Here is a 14,514-nt window from a genome sequence, read left to right as displayed (position 1 = left end):
TACAACCAAGCCACTTCACATCACAACTGTGGAAGAGGTAGTGACAGATATTGAGAGCCAATCATCTGAATTGGCACTTGTAGCTAAAGTTACCCATGCGGAGTCCAACCTTGAACATTCCCCGGTAGTAGTTTCCCTTCTAGAGGAGTTTCATGATGCACTCCCTGATGATCTTCCGGATGCACTTTCTCCAATGCATGATATCCAACGCGCAATCGATCTAGTTCCCGGAGCATCTCTGCCCAACCTTCTACATCATAGGCTCAGACCGAATGCATATGCTAGGACCTGGAATTTAATGTTACCGACAGTTGAGTTTGCATGTAATAGTTCGGTTAACAAGTCCATAGGTATGAGTCCATTCGAAGTAGTGCATGATTACAAACCTAGGCAACCCATAGACCTGTTTTTCATGTCTCATCAGTATAGAGTCTTTGAGTCTGCACAATCAATTGTATCACATCCACATTCATTGCATCGAGAAATCAGCAATTGTAGTCACTTTAATAACTTAAAATATAAATCCTTTGCTGATTTACACAGACGTTATAATGAGTTAAGTGAAAGAGATTACATCATGATAAGAATTAGGTTTGAACGATTTTCTTCGGAAACGTTTAAGAAATTGCAAATTTGTAGTACAGAACAGTTCAAAATCTTAAAGAAAACCTGTTCAAATGCATATGTTGTGGATCTTCCTGATGACTATGGGATTAGTGCGACATTTAATATTGAAGATTTAGTCCCATACAAAAAGATAATATTCCTGCCTTCTGACCCCTTTATTGATATACCTGCCCATGTTGGACACCCTGCCCTATTACCTGCTGTTGAGCCACCACCTGCCAAATTTCATGCACGCAGAGAACAAATAGAACATATATTGGATGAGCAGGTTATTTCAAGCAGGAACGGTGGTTACCAACGTTACCTTGTTCGGTGGAAAGGTCGACCAAAGTCTGATGTGACGTGGATTTCCAAAGCACAGTTGCAGCGCATTGACCCCGATCTTCTGGAGCAGTACGACAGCCGGCCAGACCTGTACTCGACGGGGTCAAGTTTTTCTCACCCGGGAGGAGTTGATGGGGACATCAGAGCCCTTCATCCAAATGATCCTGAGCCCCCGGATTGAGCCAGATCCGTTTATTTGCATATTTATTTTATTATTTTATTTTTGGGCTTATTTGCATTCTAGGGTTTATTTGTGGTTTATTTTATTTCTGGGCTTATTTGCATTTTAGGGCTTATTTGTGTTATTTGTGGGTTCATTAGGATTTATTTCTGTGTAAGGGGGGTTTATGCAAGTTGTGTATTTGGGCTCTATATATAGGGAACTATTTTCATGATTAGGGTTTAATGAATGATTAAGAATTTCTTTTCCTCCCAGATCTTATTCTTCCTCCTCCTCCTCCCCTTCTCTTCTTCCTGTGTCTCTAGAACCTCTTCTTCCTTCTTCCTCTCTTGTTCTTCCTTCTTCTCCTCTTTTTCCGCATTTGTGCGGCATCAATTTGATTGGGGAGAATAGGGTGCAGTCACTTCATGAATGATTCCATGATCTTCACGGAATTGAGTTATGTCATTTGATGTATATTCACCTCCCCGATCTGATCTAAGAATTTTAATTTTCTTTTCCTGTTGGTTCTCAGCTTCAATCTTAAAAATTTTAAATTTGCTGAGCACCTCATCCTTGGTTTTAATTAGGTAGATGTAACAGAACTTCGATAGATCATCTATAAATGTTACAAAGTATCTGTTACCTCCCCTAGAAGTTCTACCAGAGTCACAAACATCACTATGGATCAACTCTAATAGATCTGAATCCCTATTAACGGATTTAAAAGGCTTCCTAGGGAGTTTAGCTTCTACACAAATTTGACATTTCTCATGGTTCTTAAGATCACTTTTTGGTATTAGATTTAGGTTCATAAGTTGCTTAATTGAATTATAATTTACATGACCTAATCTACCATGCCAAATAGAAGGGGGTTCTATATTCATAATCAAATGATTTTCATTTATTAAAGGAGCTATTACATTCAACTTGAACAATCCTTCACTAAGGAATCCTTTTCCAATAAACATTACACCATGAGAAATTACAACCTTATTGGACTCAAAAACAAGACGAAAGCCTTGCTGGACAAGCAAGGAACCACTAATGAGATTTCTCCTAACAACTGGAACATGTTGGACGCCGTGCAGGGACAGGACTTTTCCAGATGTAAGCTTTAAGTCCACACGTCCTACTCCTAACACACGCGCCTCCGAGCTGTTTGCCATGATCACAGCTCCTCCACTTGAGATCTGGTAAGAAGAAAATCAGGAGCGATCCGAACAAATATGAATACCAGCTCCGGTATCAATCCACCAATCAAGTGCTTGTAAAGTCATGTTAACTTCAGGAGTGAAGAAAACAGACCTGAAAACTGTCTCAGAGGAGCCAGCGCCGGAAGTCACCATGTTGACTTGAGCACTGGATGTGTGTGGACCCTTCTTCTTAGATTGAAGAGGTGCAGTCTTCTTATAGAAGCACTGTGGAGACAAATGGTTGGTCCGACCACACACATAACAGAAACGAGCACCACCTTCCTCTTTCTTCTTCTTCTGCTCCTGGGATTGAATAGGCTTCCCATTGTAGTGGTGGTTAGGGTTTCTAGGGTTGTAGGGTTTCTTCTTGAAATTCTTACGGAAGGGTCGGTTCTGATTTTTCTTAGGAGGAGCTTCTACATTATACGCATTATTTTTAGGTCCAGTAGAGGTATTATTTCTAAGCCTATGCTGCTCTTCAATTCCTAATGGAGTTTAAGACTTGGGTTAGGGTGAGAATTCCTTGGGTATGGCTCAGGGTCTTAGCAAAATCAGACCAGGAAGTAGGTAGTTTATCTATCAAACAGGCTACCTGGAATGATTCATCCAAATTGGTTCCATTAGCCCTAAGCTGGTGGATCAGGGTTTCAAATTCATGAATTTGGTCATTCATAGGCTTTGAGTCCACCATCCTAAACTTATTGAAATCGGAGGCCTTGAACCTCTTTACCCCAGCATCATCAAGACCATATTTGCTATCTAGGGTGTCCCAGAGTTCTTTGGCATTCTTGGCTGTGTAATAGATATCATACAGCCTCTCAGAAAGAGCACCTAGGATTCTATGGATACAATGATAATCTATCTCATCAGGTGTCCTAGAGGGTGTGCTAGTGGAGGCAGAATGTTCAGTGTTGGAAGAAGTAGTTGGGTTGGACCCGTTATCAACTTCGGTCGTACTTTCACCTATGGCTGAGATTAACCCTAATGTGGTGAGCCAGAACCGCATTTGGTTCTGCCACCTCCTAAAGTTATGGCCATCAAATTTTTCAGGTTTGGCACTGAGATGGTCACTAGTGTTTGAGGCCATAGGATCAGGGTTACAGAATAGTGACAGAAACCTGATTGAAGGCAAAAAAAAAAATCTATGTCAAAAGATTGCACTAATATTTATATTGAACTTTGGATGTCTAATTGATATATCCAAAAAACTAATAGCCAGATCAGCTCCAGATCGGTGGTGGAGCACTAGGCTCACTTAAGTACCAGCCTTTCTTAGGCACGTATGCCTTTTTGACAAGCTTTTCTTAGACACTATTAGTTAGTGGATATAATCACTAGAAATCACACAAATTCAATATTTAAAATAACCTAAATGCAAATTTAAACGAATTAACTAATTTTTGAATTTTTTTTTTTTGTTTGACCTTTCCGAATTAGTAACAATTGATTACTAAATTTAATTCTAGCAAAACAATTATTGTAATTGAAATCTAATTTATCAATTCAATAAATTATATATAGTAGAATTGATTTATTTTCTTATTAGAATAATTAATTACTAATTTTGTAGCAAATCAATTATTGTAATTAAGATGTCAATTCGATGAATTAAAAGATTTATTTCTTTATTAGAATAATTGATTAAGATCTAATAAGTCAATTCAATAGATTAATTATTATATATCAACCAATTTCCGAATTTTTCGTTTGAATGGGATCTGGAAATTACTCCTTGAGGAGTCCAAATGGAGGTATAATAAACCTCTTGGAGGTTAACCAAATTATTAACTCTTTAGAATAATTTATTATTAATGATGTGCTAGCAAAAACAATTATTGCAATTAAAATCTAATATGCCACAATTGTAATAAAGAATTTAATTAATTATATATTACTAACAAAAAACAAATACTTCTTTGGATTGTTAGCAATATATCTCCTAACTAAATAAATAAATCTATAAATTCAATTAATAAAAAATCTTAAAGGAAATAATATACATGCATATCATTCGGCATCCAAATAATTCTATTTTAATACAAAATAAATCTATTCTAGCACAAAGTAAATCTATGCATTTAATAAGTTTATATCATAGAATTTCAAATCCTACCAATCTACAAATATTAAATTAAAAATAAAGATAGAAGAAAGTAGCCTGATTGAAAGCAGATCGAAGCGCGTAGACGCTGTCCCAAAGAAGTATTTGCCCCCACGTACGGGTCATCCGGCAATTCTTCTCGGAGATACGACGACCCTACAACCTCTTCTTCGGCACGTCTCGGAAGAAGTCAAAACGAACCCGATCGGACTTGCAGATCCAGCAAAGAGCAGTATGAAAAGAATAAAATAAAACTGAATAAAAATGTAAAAATGAAAATCGGAAGTGGCTAAGGGGAAGAAGAATTTCTCCAGAGTTTTTTCACTATTTTTCTATATTTTTTTTCGTACTTCTAAAGAGATGAAATGGAGGAGTTTATATAGGGATTTAATCGGGGGCAATATGGTCTTTTCGGCGGACGCGTCCGCGCAACGTGCGCCAACGGGCGCACGCGTCTCATTTAATGCAAACGAAAACGCCCGTTGGCGTTTTCGTTTTCAAACGAGCACGCGGCCGCGGCCGAGCGTAACGCCCGCTGGGCGTTACTCTTTTTTTTTTTTTTTTCTCAAACGCGCACGCGGCCAAATTTCGGGCCGCGTGCGCATTTAAATTTTTCCCAACAGATGGATGGTTATAATGGTTGTCTTCGTCATCTCATGTTACTTACTACTCATTTGCTGCTTCAAGCCTGCATGTCAGGCAAGTGTTGCTATACATCACTATCTTCATCCGATCTGCATTGTATCCATTATTTTGATTGTGTCAGAAAGCAACCTAAGATAGCTCAATTATTAGTTTTTGAAATACATTTAGCGCTAAATCATCACTACTCTCCTTCCCTAAGCATTTAAATGCAATATAGTCTTGAGCACATTTAAAGATAAATTGAAATGATGTAAACTATTCAACTGAGACAAGATGGCACAATATATAAACTTATTTTGGACATGTGAAAGCTTAGAAAGAGGACAAGAAAGATCTCTATAGAAGTTCTCATGTTGGATGATAGGGCTTTGTGGGGAAAAGGTGGTTTACCAGGCTGGGTGAAAGAAGGGAGGCAGCCCTTAGCATGAGTTTATAGTTAACTTGATGTGGTAGGTAGGTGACATCATATTTGATATGGTGCTATGTCAACTTCAAGCTTCATATCTTTGGATATCGATGAAGTGTTGCAAAGCATCAACTACGCAACTATCTACACAAACGACCGAGCTAGGGTAGAGAGAAGGATGACTCTGCCAAGAATTAGAAACTGTACGCAAACCGGTATTATTCCATGCATTATCATGCTACATTTGGATTTGTTGGCTTGCCAAAGCTCTAATCCAATCAAATCATTGAGGATCTAGTCTATTTATCCAAAGAGACAAGTGTCATCCCTCGTGGAGTTTGGGTTGGGTCTAAATTACTTTGGTTAGACTTTGGATCGTAGTTGCTAGGGCTAAATGATAATGGTACTTAATCCGATTGGAGAATCTAATCATACTTAAGACTCAATTATCGAAATCCCAATCAGTGGTCTTGCCTTGGATTGTATCCCTAGAATAAATCAAGTCCAAAAGCAATGATACAACAAGATCCTCAAATGATTGAGCTTTAGATTCGTCTGGGAAAAAGAAGATAAGAAATAAAAGGATTGATGTTTAAGTGTGATTAAGGTGGGTAAGGTTCCTTGAATTGCATCAACCTCTCTTCAATTACCATTACATATTCCATGAATCTCAAGGGAGTTTTAAGTTTTTTATTATTATTTTTTTGTTTCTCTCTTTTGCAAGAAGATGGGAATTTGGAATTGCTGCCATCTAGGTTTGAATCCAAGACCTCTTCGCAACTGGAGACAACTGATCTCTCTCTCTCTCTCTCTCAAAATTAAGAATAGCCGGACATAACACACACTGTTATGAGAAAAGGGAAGAAAGAAAAAAGAGCAAAAATAAATATGTTTAAATGACCATCCTACTCCATGAGAAAAAGATTTCTCAGACTAAACAACCACTTTAACTTTGCAGCTTAATTGGTGGTTTTCATTTGTTTCATGACCACAACAATTAGAGTTCAATTCAATGTGGAACATGTTGCCTAAATTTTGAATCCGTCCAACCACAAGCACAAAAGTGATGTGAAAGGAGCAATGATTGATGAACAAAGAACATTGGGATCACTATTAGAATCATAGAAAGTTGGGGATTGAAATTTGTGTCTTGGAGTAATGAATGGTTAAACAAAGTCAAGTGCAGCTTTACCAAGGCATGTGGAGGCATCAATTGCAAAAGCTCCGCGTTCAAAGGCGAGGTGTGAGGCATTGGCTTGTGGCATGCTTCTCTAGCCTTGAGGAAATTTCATGGTGGAGTGAAATGATGGCCCACGATTATTGTAACACTACTGTTGCGCATTAAGCATCCAAGCTCAGCTTGCTTGAAACCAGGAAGAGTTTAAATTTATGGTCATAGTGTGTCATAACTGTGCTCATAATGTCTTTGATGTATTTCTAATTTGTATTAGAATACATGATAAGAAATAGCTGCTATAATTTTGAAGGTGCGAGCTTATCAAGCTGGTAAAGTTTTCGACGGCCATATCTTCAAGGTTAAGCGTGTTCAGGAGAAACGCTATAACTTTTAATGACATGCATGTAATTAATATCATTTGTTATAATACCATTGTTTATTTATCTAAAAGAAGGTTAAGACCAAAGCTGGGATGAGAAAAAAATGGTCATTATTTCCTTCATAGTGAATAATGGTTTTGGATATAGTTTCACTGGGCAGGACATCCTCGTTGCAAAGGCTCAGACCAGTATATATTCTCCAAGGGCTCCAACTCATGGCAAGGCTCATCTTTTTTAAAAAAATTTATGTTTTATACGGCGACAACTCACACCATATGTGTATGAGTGCATCCATAGGAGTCAAGAAAAAGAAATCGGTGAAGGAGTGGAGGAGTAGACTCCATGTTCTTCCAACAAAATTCTTCAGAGTGGTACGCCACATAGGAGGCGACCCAGTCCGCTGCATTGTTTGCCTTCCAATAGACAAAGGTAACTTGGAATGCTGCAAGCCCTCCCACAATCTCAGATATATCCCACAGGAGTGGGTGCCTAACTAGACGTCTGTACCTATCAATACTTTCCTGAATGGCAAGGCTCATCTTAAGAATCCAGTCCGATTTGATCTTGGTGCGTTCTTACAAGAGATCCCAAGATTGATCTGAGCCAATTTAAAGCCCGGCAGGCCGGATCGGGCCTGAAACACAAACCAGATTCGCGTTCGGATCTTGAAGCCCAGACCGGTCCGTGAACCGAAAAAAAAAAAAAAAGAAAGAAAACCGGACCCCTAACTATGGTTTTTAATCTGTTCTTTGGTAATTGTTTTAAATTGGTTTTCAATTGCTAAATCGTTTGTCCAAGATATAAGCATGAGGAAGAAGAAAGAGGCTATCAGCTCATTGCAGCATAATTTATTGATGCCAAAGCATTTATAAGTATTATATTTTATTGCTGGAAACAAGGCTCTCCACATAGCCTAACCAGGAAACAGAACGGAGAAAGACTCTCATCAGAAATTCAGGCTTAGATGATACAGCTGAAGCCCTTTTATTTTTCAGTAGTTTGCTAGTGCAAACTTTACTTGTTGCCAACGTCTTTGAGCAGCTCGATCAACTGGGGGCTCGTTAAGGGCTTGACAAAAAAGTCATCCAATCCAGCTTCCAAAAACTCTCGCTTTTCTTCTTCAGTTGAGTGAGAAGTAACGCCCACTATCTTAGTTTTCACGCCCATCTCTCGAAGTATTCTTGTAGCCTATCACATAAAAAAATAATAACAATAAGTTGGTAAGCTATCAAAAAATAAAACAAAAAAAAAAAGCCCATGTCACATATTTGTTTCATGCAAAACCAAGGCCCAAGTAATTAAGCCCAAGCTTAGCCAACACCCATTGGCCATAACTATTGATGCATCTTGGCTTGTCTTGCTGTGGAGATAATAACATGCCTAATCTCATGTTCATGTCTTCCGAACTTGATCAAGCCTAGGATAGAAACAGAGCAAGTTGAGTCCATTGCAACCATACTCAATGCACCCACCATGCCTTGTATCTCTCTTTTAACCAAAACTGAGAGTGCATTCATCCAACATAACTAGTGTAAAATTTAGAAAGATCAATCGATCTTGATATGAACTTTCTCCTTGTCACAAGCATCACAATTGTTCAGTGCTCGTTAGCTGAGAGAATGGTGACAGCACACAGTAGCATGGATTAAGAGAGATGATACCTGAACACCATCCATTTGAGGCATGTCCTTATCCATCAGAATTATATCATAGGTCTTTCCTTGGAGGAAACAATTTACAGCTGCTTTCCCATCTTCTGCTACTTCGGCTTCGACATTGGCTTTTTTCAGGAGAGATACCATATACAGGCGGATCATCCTGTTATCATCTACAACAAGTGCTCTCAACTTATTTTTGAGCTTATCGACGCCTGTCGAGCTAGAGCTGGTAGCCATTCTGAACAAATATTGCTATAAAACAGTTGGCATGTATTAGGATCCAACATGTCACAATCTATAGTTCTATTCAATTTTAGAAAGAAAAGGACACAAAATCTTCGACAACGATATTATAGATATCATAGCAGATGAAGGTAACAAACTTAAGAAATTATATCAATAGTTTAGGATGGGCAAGAATGCAAACAAGATCGAGGCAGTTAGGAAATATGTTGTATAGGTAATATTAGATTAATTTGTGGATTTTGAATGGAACCTTCTCATGTCTATGTTAAAAACTTATATATTAGATACATTGTTCTTATGTTATATGTGAGCAGATAAGTATGAACATAAACTTGATTAGTACCTCATTAATGGAGGTCATATTATGTAGATGGTAAGCCATGAAAAGCAGCTATATTAATTACCAAAAAAAGCAGTCTGCATTGTCATATATGGCAACTAAACCCATTTGGACAGAATTGGGGGTAGTGCACCAAATCTAACAGCTATTTTTGGATCACAACATTCGCCATCTAAAGTGAGAAATGATTGCAATAGGCAAAGAGTGGGGATTTGATTCATGTCCTTAGATCCTCCATCTAATTGGTTTTACATTTCTCTTATTTGGCAACCTACTCTTTTTGGTCTGACACACTAACAAAGGAAAAATTTGTTCCTAATTAGATCACTAAATTAGACTGTAGGAGTGTTAATTCATGAAACATCAATTCCTTTATGATCTTAAACTAACAATCAAAATATCTGATAAATCACTAGTATTTAAAGCATGTGAGAACACTAGTGTCTATTGATTAATATCTTTCTCTTTGTTGATGATATCTCTCATGATGGTGTCAACATTAATCCATTTACAAGAAAAAAATTGTTGACTTTATTAGTTCTCCAACTCTAGGGTTACCATGAAGATTTTGAGTAATGTTATCCAAACTTTTTAGGTATTATTTTCTAGGAATTTTGGGGGAGGGGGAGAGAGAGAGAGACAGAGACACATCTAGCTTCTAGATTTTTTGATATGTAACCTTTGGAAATAACTCTATTCTCATTGGCAAAATCATCATGGACCATGATGCACAATGTTTTCTTTTTAGCTAAAAATTTACATGAGGATGACATTATAACAAAACAAGACCGCAGAGAAAGAGAGGAAATGGCTGATCAACTAAGATTTCTAGGTGTATGACCAACCTTTGTGAAAAGAATGATAATATAAAAACATACATAATAACAATATAAATTTGGTAAAAAGAATGATAATATAAAACCATACATCATAACAATATAAATTTGGTATTGGTATACATCATAAGGGGGAAAAAAAGAAATTGCCATTAGCTCGTAAGTTTGAGACATGATCTTTAGAAGTAAATCTACATTCATTATAAAAGGCATTATGGATTGTACTGTACGAAGTTTTCTTTCTACGAGATCAAATTTAATCAAGGGGTAATATTATGAATAAAATATGACTACAATCAAAGAGCATTTAGGGCCTCTAGTCAACTAATACTTCTGGTGTATGACCAACCATTGTAGAGAGAACGATAATATAAATTTTACATCATAATTATATGAAAATGCTATAAGGAATTATACTGCATATTTCTTAATGTATATTCATTATCAAAATCATTGCGGTCTACATATGCAACATTTTTTTAGCATAAAATTTAAATGAAATATTATGGACAAAACAAAGTTGAAGAGCAATAAGAGTTTTTGGCCAACCAATATATACTTATAGCTATGTGGCCAACCTCCACCAAGAGAGTGACAATATAAAAGAATATTTCATAATAATATGATTTGCAAGAAGAAATTATATTATGTGTTTCTCAACAGCATGGAAACTAGAGAAACATAGCAAGGAGAAAGAGAAAGGGGAAGGATGCTCTACCTAGGGAGAAAACTGAGACTCTAACAGCCCAATGCTACTATTGTGTGCACATACATTGGCATCCTTTAAATAGAATTGGCAATATCCTTTCAAGATCGACTGAGTAAAGTATCTGATACAGTTAGATATTAAAAGTTTATTACCATAGCATAGAGATTATATAAAATCTAATTATTTCTAGTATTATATTAAGAATGTTGCTTTGTTAGAGCAATTTCTAGATTCACTCAGCGATCCAAATACTGTTGGCGTTAACGCACATAGTTGAGGAACGACGGAGTGGCATATCATGCAAAACACAATGGGACCTAGGTCTACCATCTGGCATTGCTCATGCATTGGGATGAAGGTTAGTGTTTGAGATGCATGAAAGGTGGCTAACCTATTGTTATTCTAAAAATATAAAAAAAAAATCTAAATAATAAACACACTAACTAAACTTTATTATATGTTAAAAATTAGTTATGTTGTTAATAGTGTAACATTTCTATAGAAGATGACTATGTACAATTTATTAAACTTAAATAAAGCAAGTAAAGTTAGTATGAATCCAAATAATGTAGATACATGTAGAGACATTACTGAAATAAAAGCAAAGGAATGCATCATTGACACACCTCACAATAAAATCCAAATTTGCACGAGATCAACAATGCCTACAGAAGAAATTTTAGGTGTAAAACAAATTTATTAGTCTCGCACGGTAAATATATTTATTGTATATAAAAACAAGTAAAATGTTTATCTACTACAAAATATAAGACAAAAGGGAGAGGTGGTTTGCTAATGAAGTAGTAGTATTTTGTTTGGAAATATTTAATCAAAATGTTTCTTGTCCAACCCTTTCAACTTGATAAAGTAGAGGTTTCTTGTTTATTTTAAATTCTACAAATTAACTATTTGAAGATGTCGAAATAATCTCCTATAGTGGAGGATTTAATAATTTACAGGTCACTTTGAATCAAATACCAAGTTTTGTTATCTAATTTTGCTAGTCATGCATATATCATAGCGTAATGTTAAGAGGATTTGCTTATATTTCTCATAAATTCCTAATAACAATGTGGCATAAGGTGATTGGTGGTGCAATTTATGGAAGGTGGTTGAATCACCATATACTAATTCTTTATTGCAAAAAAAAATATAAAGTATAGGAGTAGAGCTTTATTTTTTTTTATTTTTAATCTTGGAATATCATAAAACTCAATGTGGATCACTTTGACTATTACAAGGAAGACTTAATAGAGTCCGAAAGCAAGATTTACCATATCGAAAAGCCAAATTGCATGCCAAACATCCAAAAGCTACAACTTATCCTTAAGACGCTCAATTGAGGAGCTTCTTTTTTTTTAAAATCGGATAACTTTTCAAGTTCTTCAACATGGCATCGCCTTTCTAAAGGGTACAGCACACTGAGTGATTAAGGCCACATTCTACTGTTTGAGCCTCAAAATGGGGTGATCAAACCCTTTTTTCAGGGAAAAAGACTTTGAGTGGACGCATCTTCTAATTTTGGATTGTGAAGCATCTAAAGGCAAAGTTGATATAGAAATTGAGATCTACCTTCTATATGATTTTATTTTTTTATAATTATTTTCACTAGTAGTGTCTATTTCAGAAAAGTTGTGTTCTCTTTAACTAAAAAAAAAATCAACACGAATTATACAATGGCAAACCTCGCTAGTAAAATAAAAGTTATGTATCTCAGTTTGAGGCTCATTAATAAAAGAAAAGATGATCAAAATACTGCTTTTGAAAAATTTTCTATTTTTTTCTGAATTTTTTTCTGATCTTTTCGATCAGATCTGTTTTATATCTAACAAATTAAAGGAGCCATTATAGGCATAGAATATAAATCAAAATGGTACAGATTCTTACATGGTGATGTAAACCCTATTAACTAATATTTATAATTGAATTGATTCTTCAACTAAAAGGATTCAAATAAGAAAAATGATTTGGTACACTTTTTTTTTCTTATACATAAATGGTTCATATTTTTGAGCTGGACTATCCATCGTTAACCTTTTATATTTAGGACTATTACCAATAGCTACAAACTTGTACTCAATCTACACCTGACTTAGACCCAATCTATACATGTGCACCTCTAGATCGGGTATGAGTTCAAGTCCAAAGAAAAACCAATTTAATACATTGGGTCTGGGTTTGAGTATATATCAAAATTTCCCCCATATAAACTCAAATCTAGGCCATACCCAATAGTTTAGGTGTTTAGGTTTTAGGGTTTAGGGTTTTAGGATTTTAGGGTTTAAAATGTTAGGGTTTAGGCTTTAGGATTGAGAGTTTAAGGTTTAGGGTTTAGAATTTTTGGGTTTAGAGTTTAGGGTTTAAGGTTTAGGTTTAGCTCGACTTGGATTCGATTCTGATTCATACCTAATACAACCCAAACCCTGTTTGTACCTCATCTCATCCTATCCAATCCATTCCTTGAGCAGATAGGGTATGTGCTCAAATGTAGAGGCTAGAGCAAAATCCTCCAAAACATTAGGTCCAGGTTAGACGATACTTGGTGGCACCTCTTTTATGTCTGATAATTATCAACAAAAATATTGGACTATATGACTCGCCAAAGATTTTTGTTATAATATCAAAAGTCAAGTCTTCAAACCAGCTTGTTCATGTCGCCGGATGTGATTCCCAAGACTGCTCACACACCTCCTCCCCTCTCTCGTGGTAACTCAAAGAGATCCTTTAGGAGTAGTTGCCAAGTTTTTTGTTGCGCTTAGCCTTCTTCTAACTCATTTCATCTGCCAACCAAAGACTAGCATTGCTCATGGGCATACAAGTAGTAAAATGTTATATATATAATATTTTATTTTAAAATAATATACATTATTCATATTTTTAAGTCATGAATCTTTAGAAGCCTACTTCTAATTCAAAATAGTTTTAGATAAATGAAACTTCTAACTAAAGAAAATAATTAGAAAATTTTTGTTCCAGTGAAATTCTAGAAAAGCTAGATTTTTCATATTGGGATTAGTTAAAAGAGTCCGCTTAACTATATATTCATGACATGGCATGCTTGATTTTCTTATTTTTTTTCTGAATTTCAGAGAGGATAGAACTTAGATATAAGTCCTCGCCATTTTGCTTTCTGAAAATGAGTAAAACAACAACAACAACTTCTTAAAGGAGACCTACAGCTTCTTCTAGGGAAAAAAAAAATAGAAAAGAATCTAGAGTTTCTCTTTGCAACGGCATTGTTATCTCCTTTACTGCTCATAGTGGCTGAAATTGCTCTAAACACCGCTACATCTCATCGTAAGCCACCATCCTTCAACTAAACCCATTTCCTCTCAAATCCCATCTCAAAATAAAGGTGTTGTAAGAGTGATTTGGATGCAATCGAGTCCAAGACTCCAAGGGCTTCGAAATCCAAGGTCACGGGCTTGTTCGAGCTCATTCATTTACTAAATTAAGCTAATGCTCCATTTTCAGACTCTAGCATTAGACAAGCTCACTCACGTAAGCATGTCCTCTGCTGAAAACTCTGCTCATTTACATGGCTCACAAAGTAAAAGAAGCCTTAACATCTAATATATATTCTATTTTTTATACATATTGCAATATATACATGCACGTTATATATATATATATATATATATATATATATATATATATATATATAGGGTGTCCAAAATGCATGAGGCTTCCATCATTGTAGAATTTAGAG

General features: G+C 35.8%; 1 protein-coding gene across 1 annotated transcript; it reads right to left on the bottom strand.

The window, feature by feature from the left end:
- Positions 1-7,913: 7,913 nt before the first annotated feature.
- Positions 7,914-10,837, bottom strand: LOC103723779 (two-component response regulator 24-like). Its single transcript, XM_008814810.2, has 3 exons — positions 10,815-10,837; positions 8,678-8,926; positions 7,914-8,204 (listed from the first exon to the last, which is right to left on the bottom strand). Exons 2-3 carry the CDS (start codon positions 8,909-8,911, stop codon positions 8,031-8,033), a joined length of 408 nt encoding a protein of 135 aa, XP_008813032.1. The 5' UTR covers positions 8,912-8,926; positions 10,815-10,837; the 3' UTR covers positions 7,914-8,030.
- Positions 10,838-14,514: the final 3,677 nt, after the last annotated feature.

This window comes from Phoenix dactylifera, chromosome 17 (assembly GCF_009389715.1).
Source record: "Phoenix dactylifera cultivar Barhee BC4 chromosome 17, palm_55x_up_171113_PBpolish2nd_filt_p, whole genome shotgun sequence".
Classification (NCBI taxonomy): Eukaryota; Viridiplantae; Streptophyta; class Magnoliopsida; order Arecales; family Arecaceae; genus Phoenix; species Phoenix dactylifera.
The sequence above is the reverse complement of the archived record's forward strand: the minus strand, read 5'-3'. Positions and strand labels throughout refer to the sequence as shown.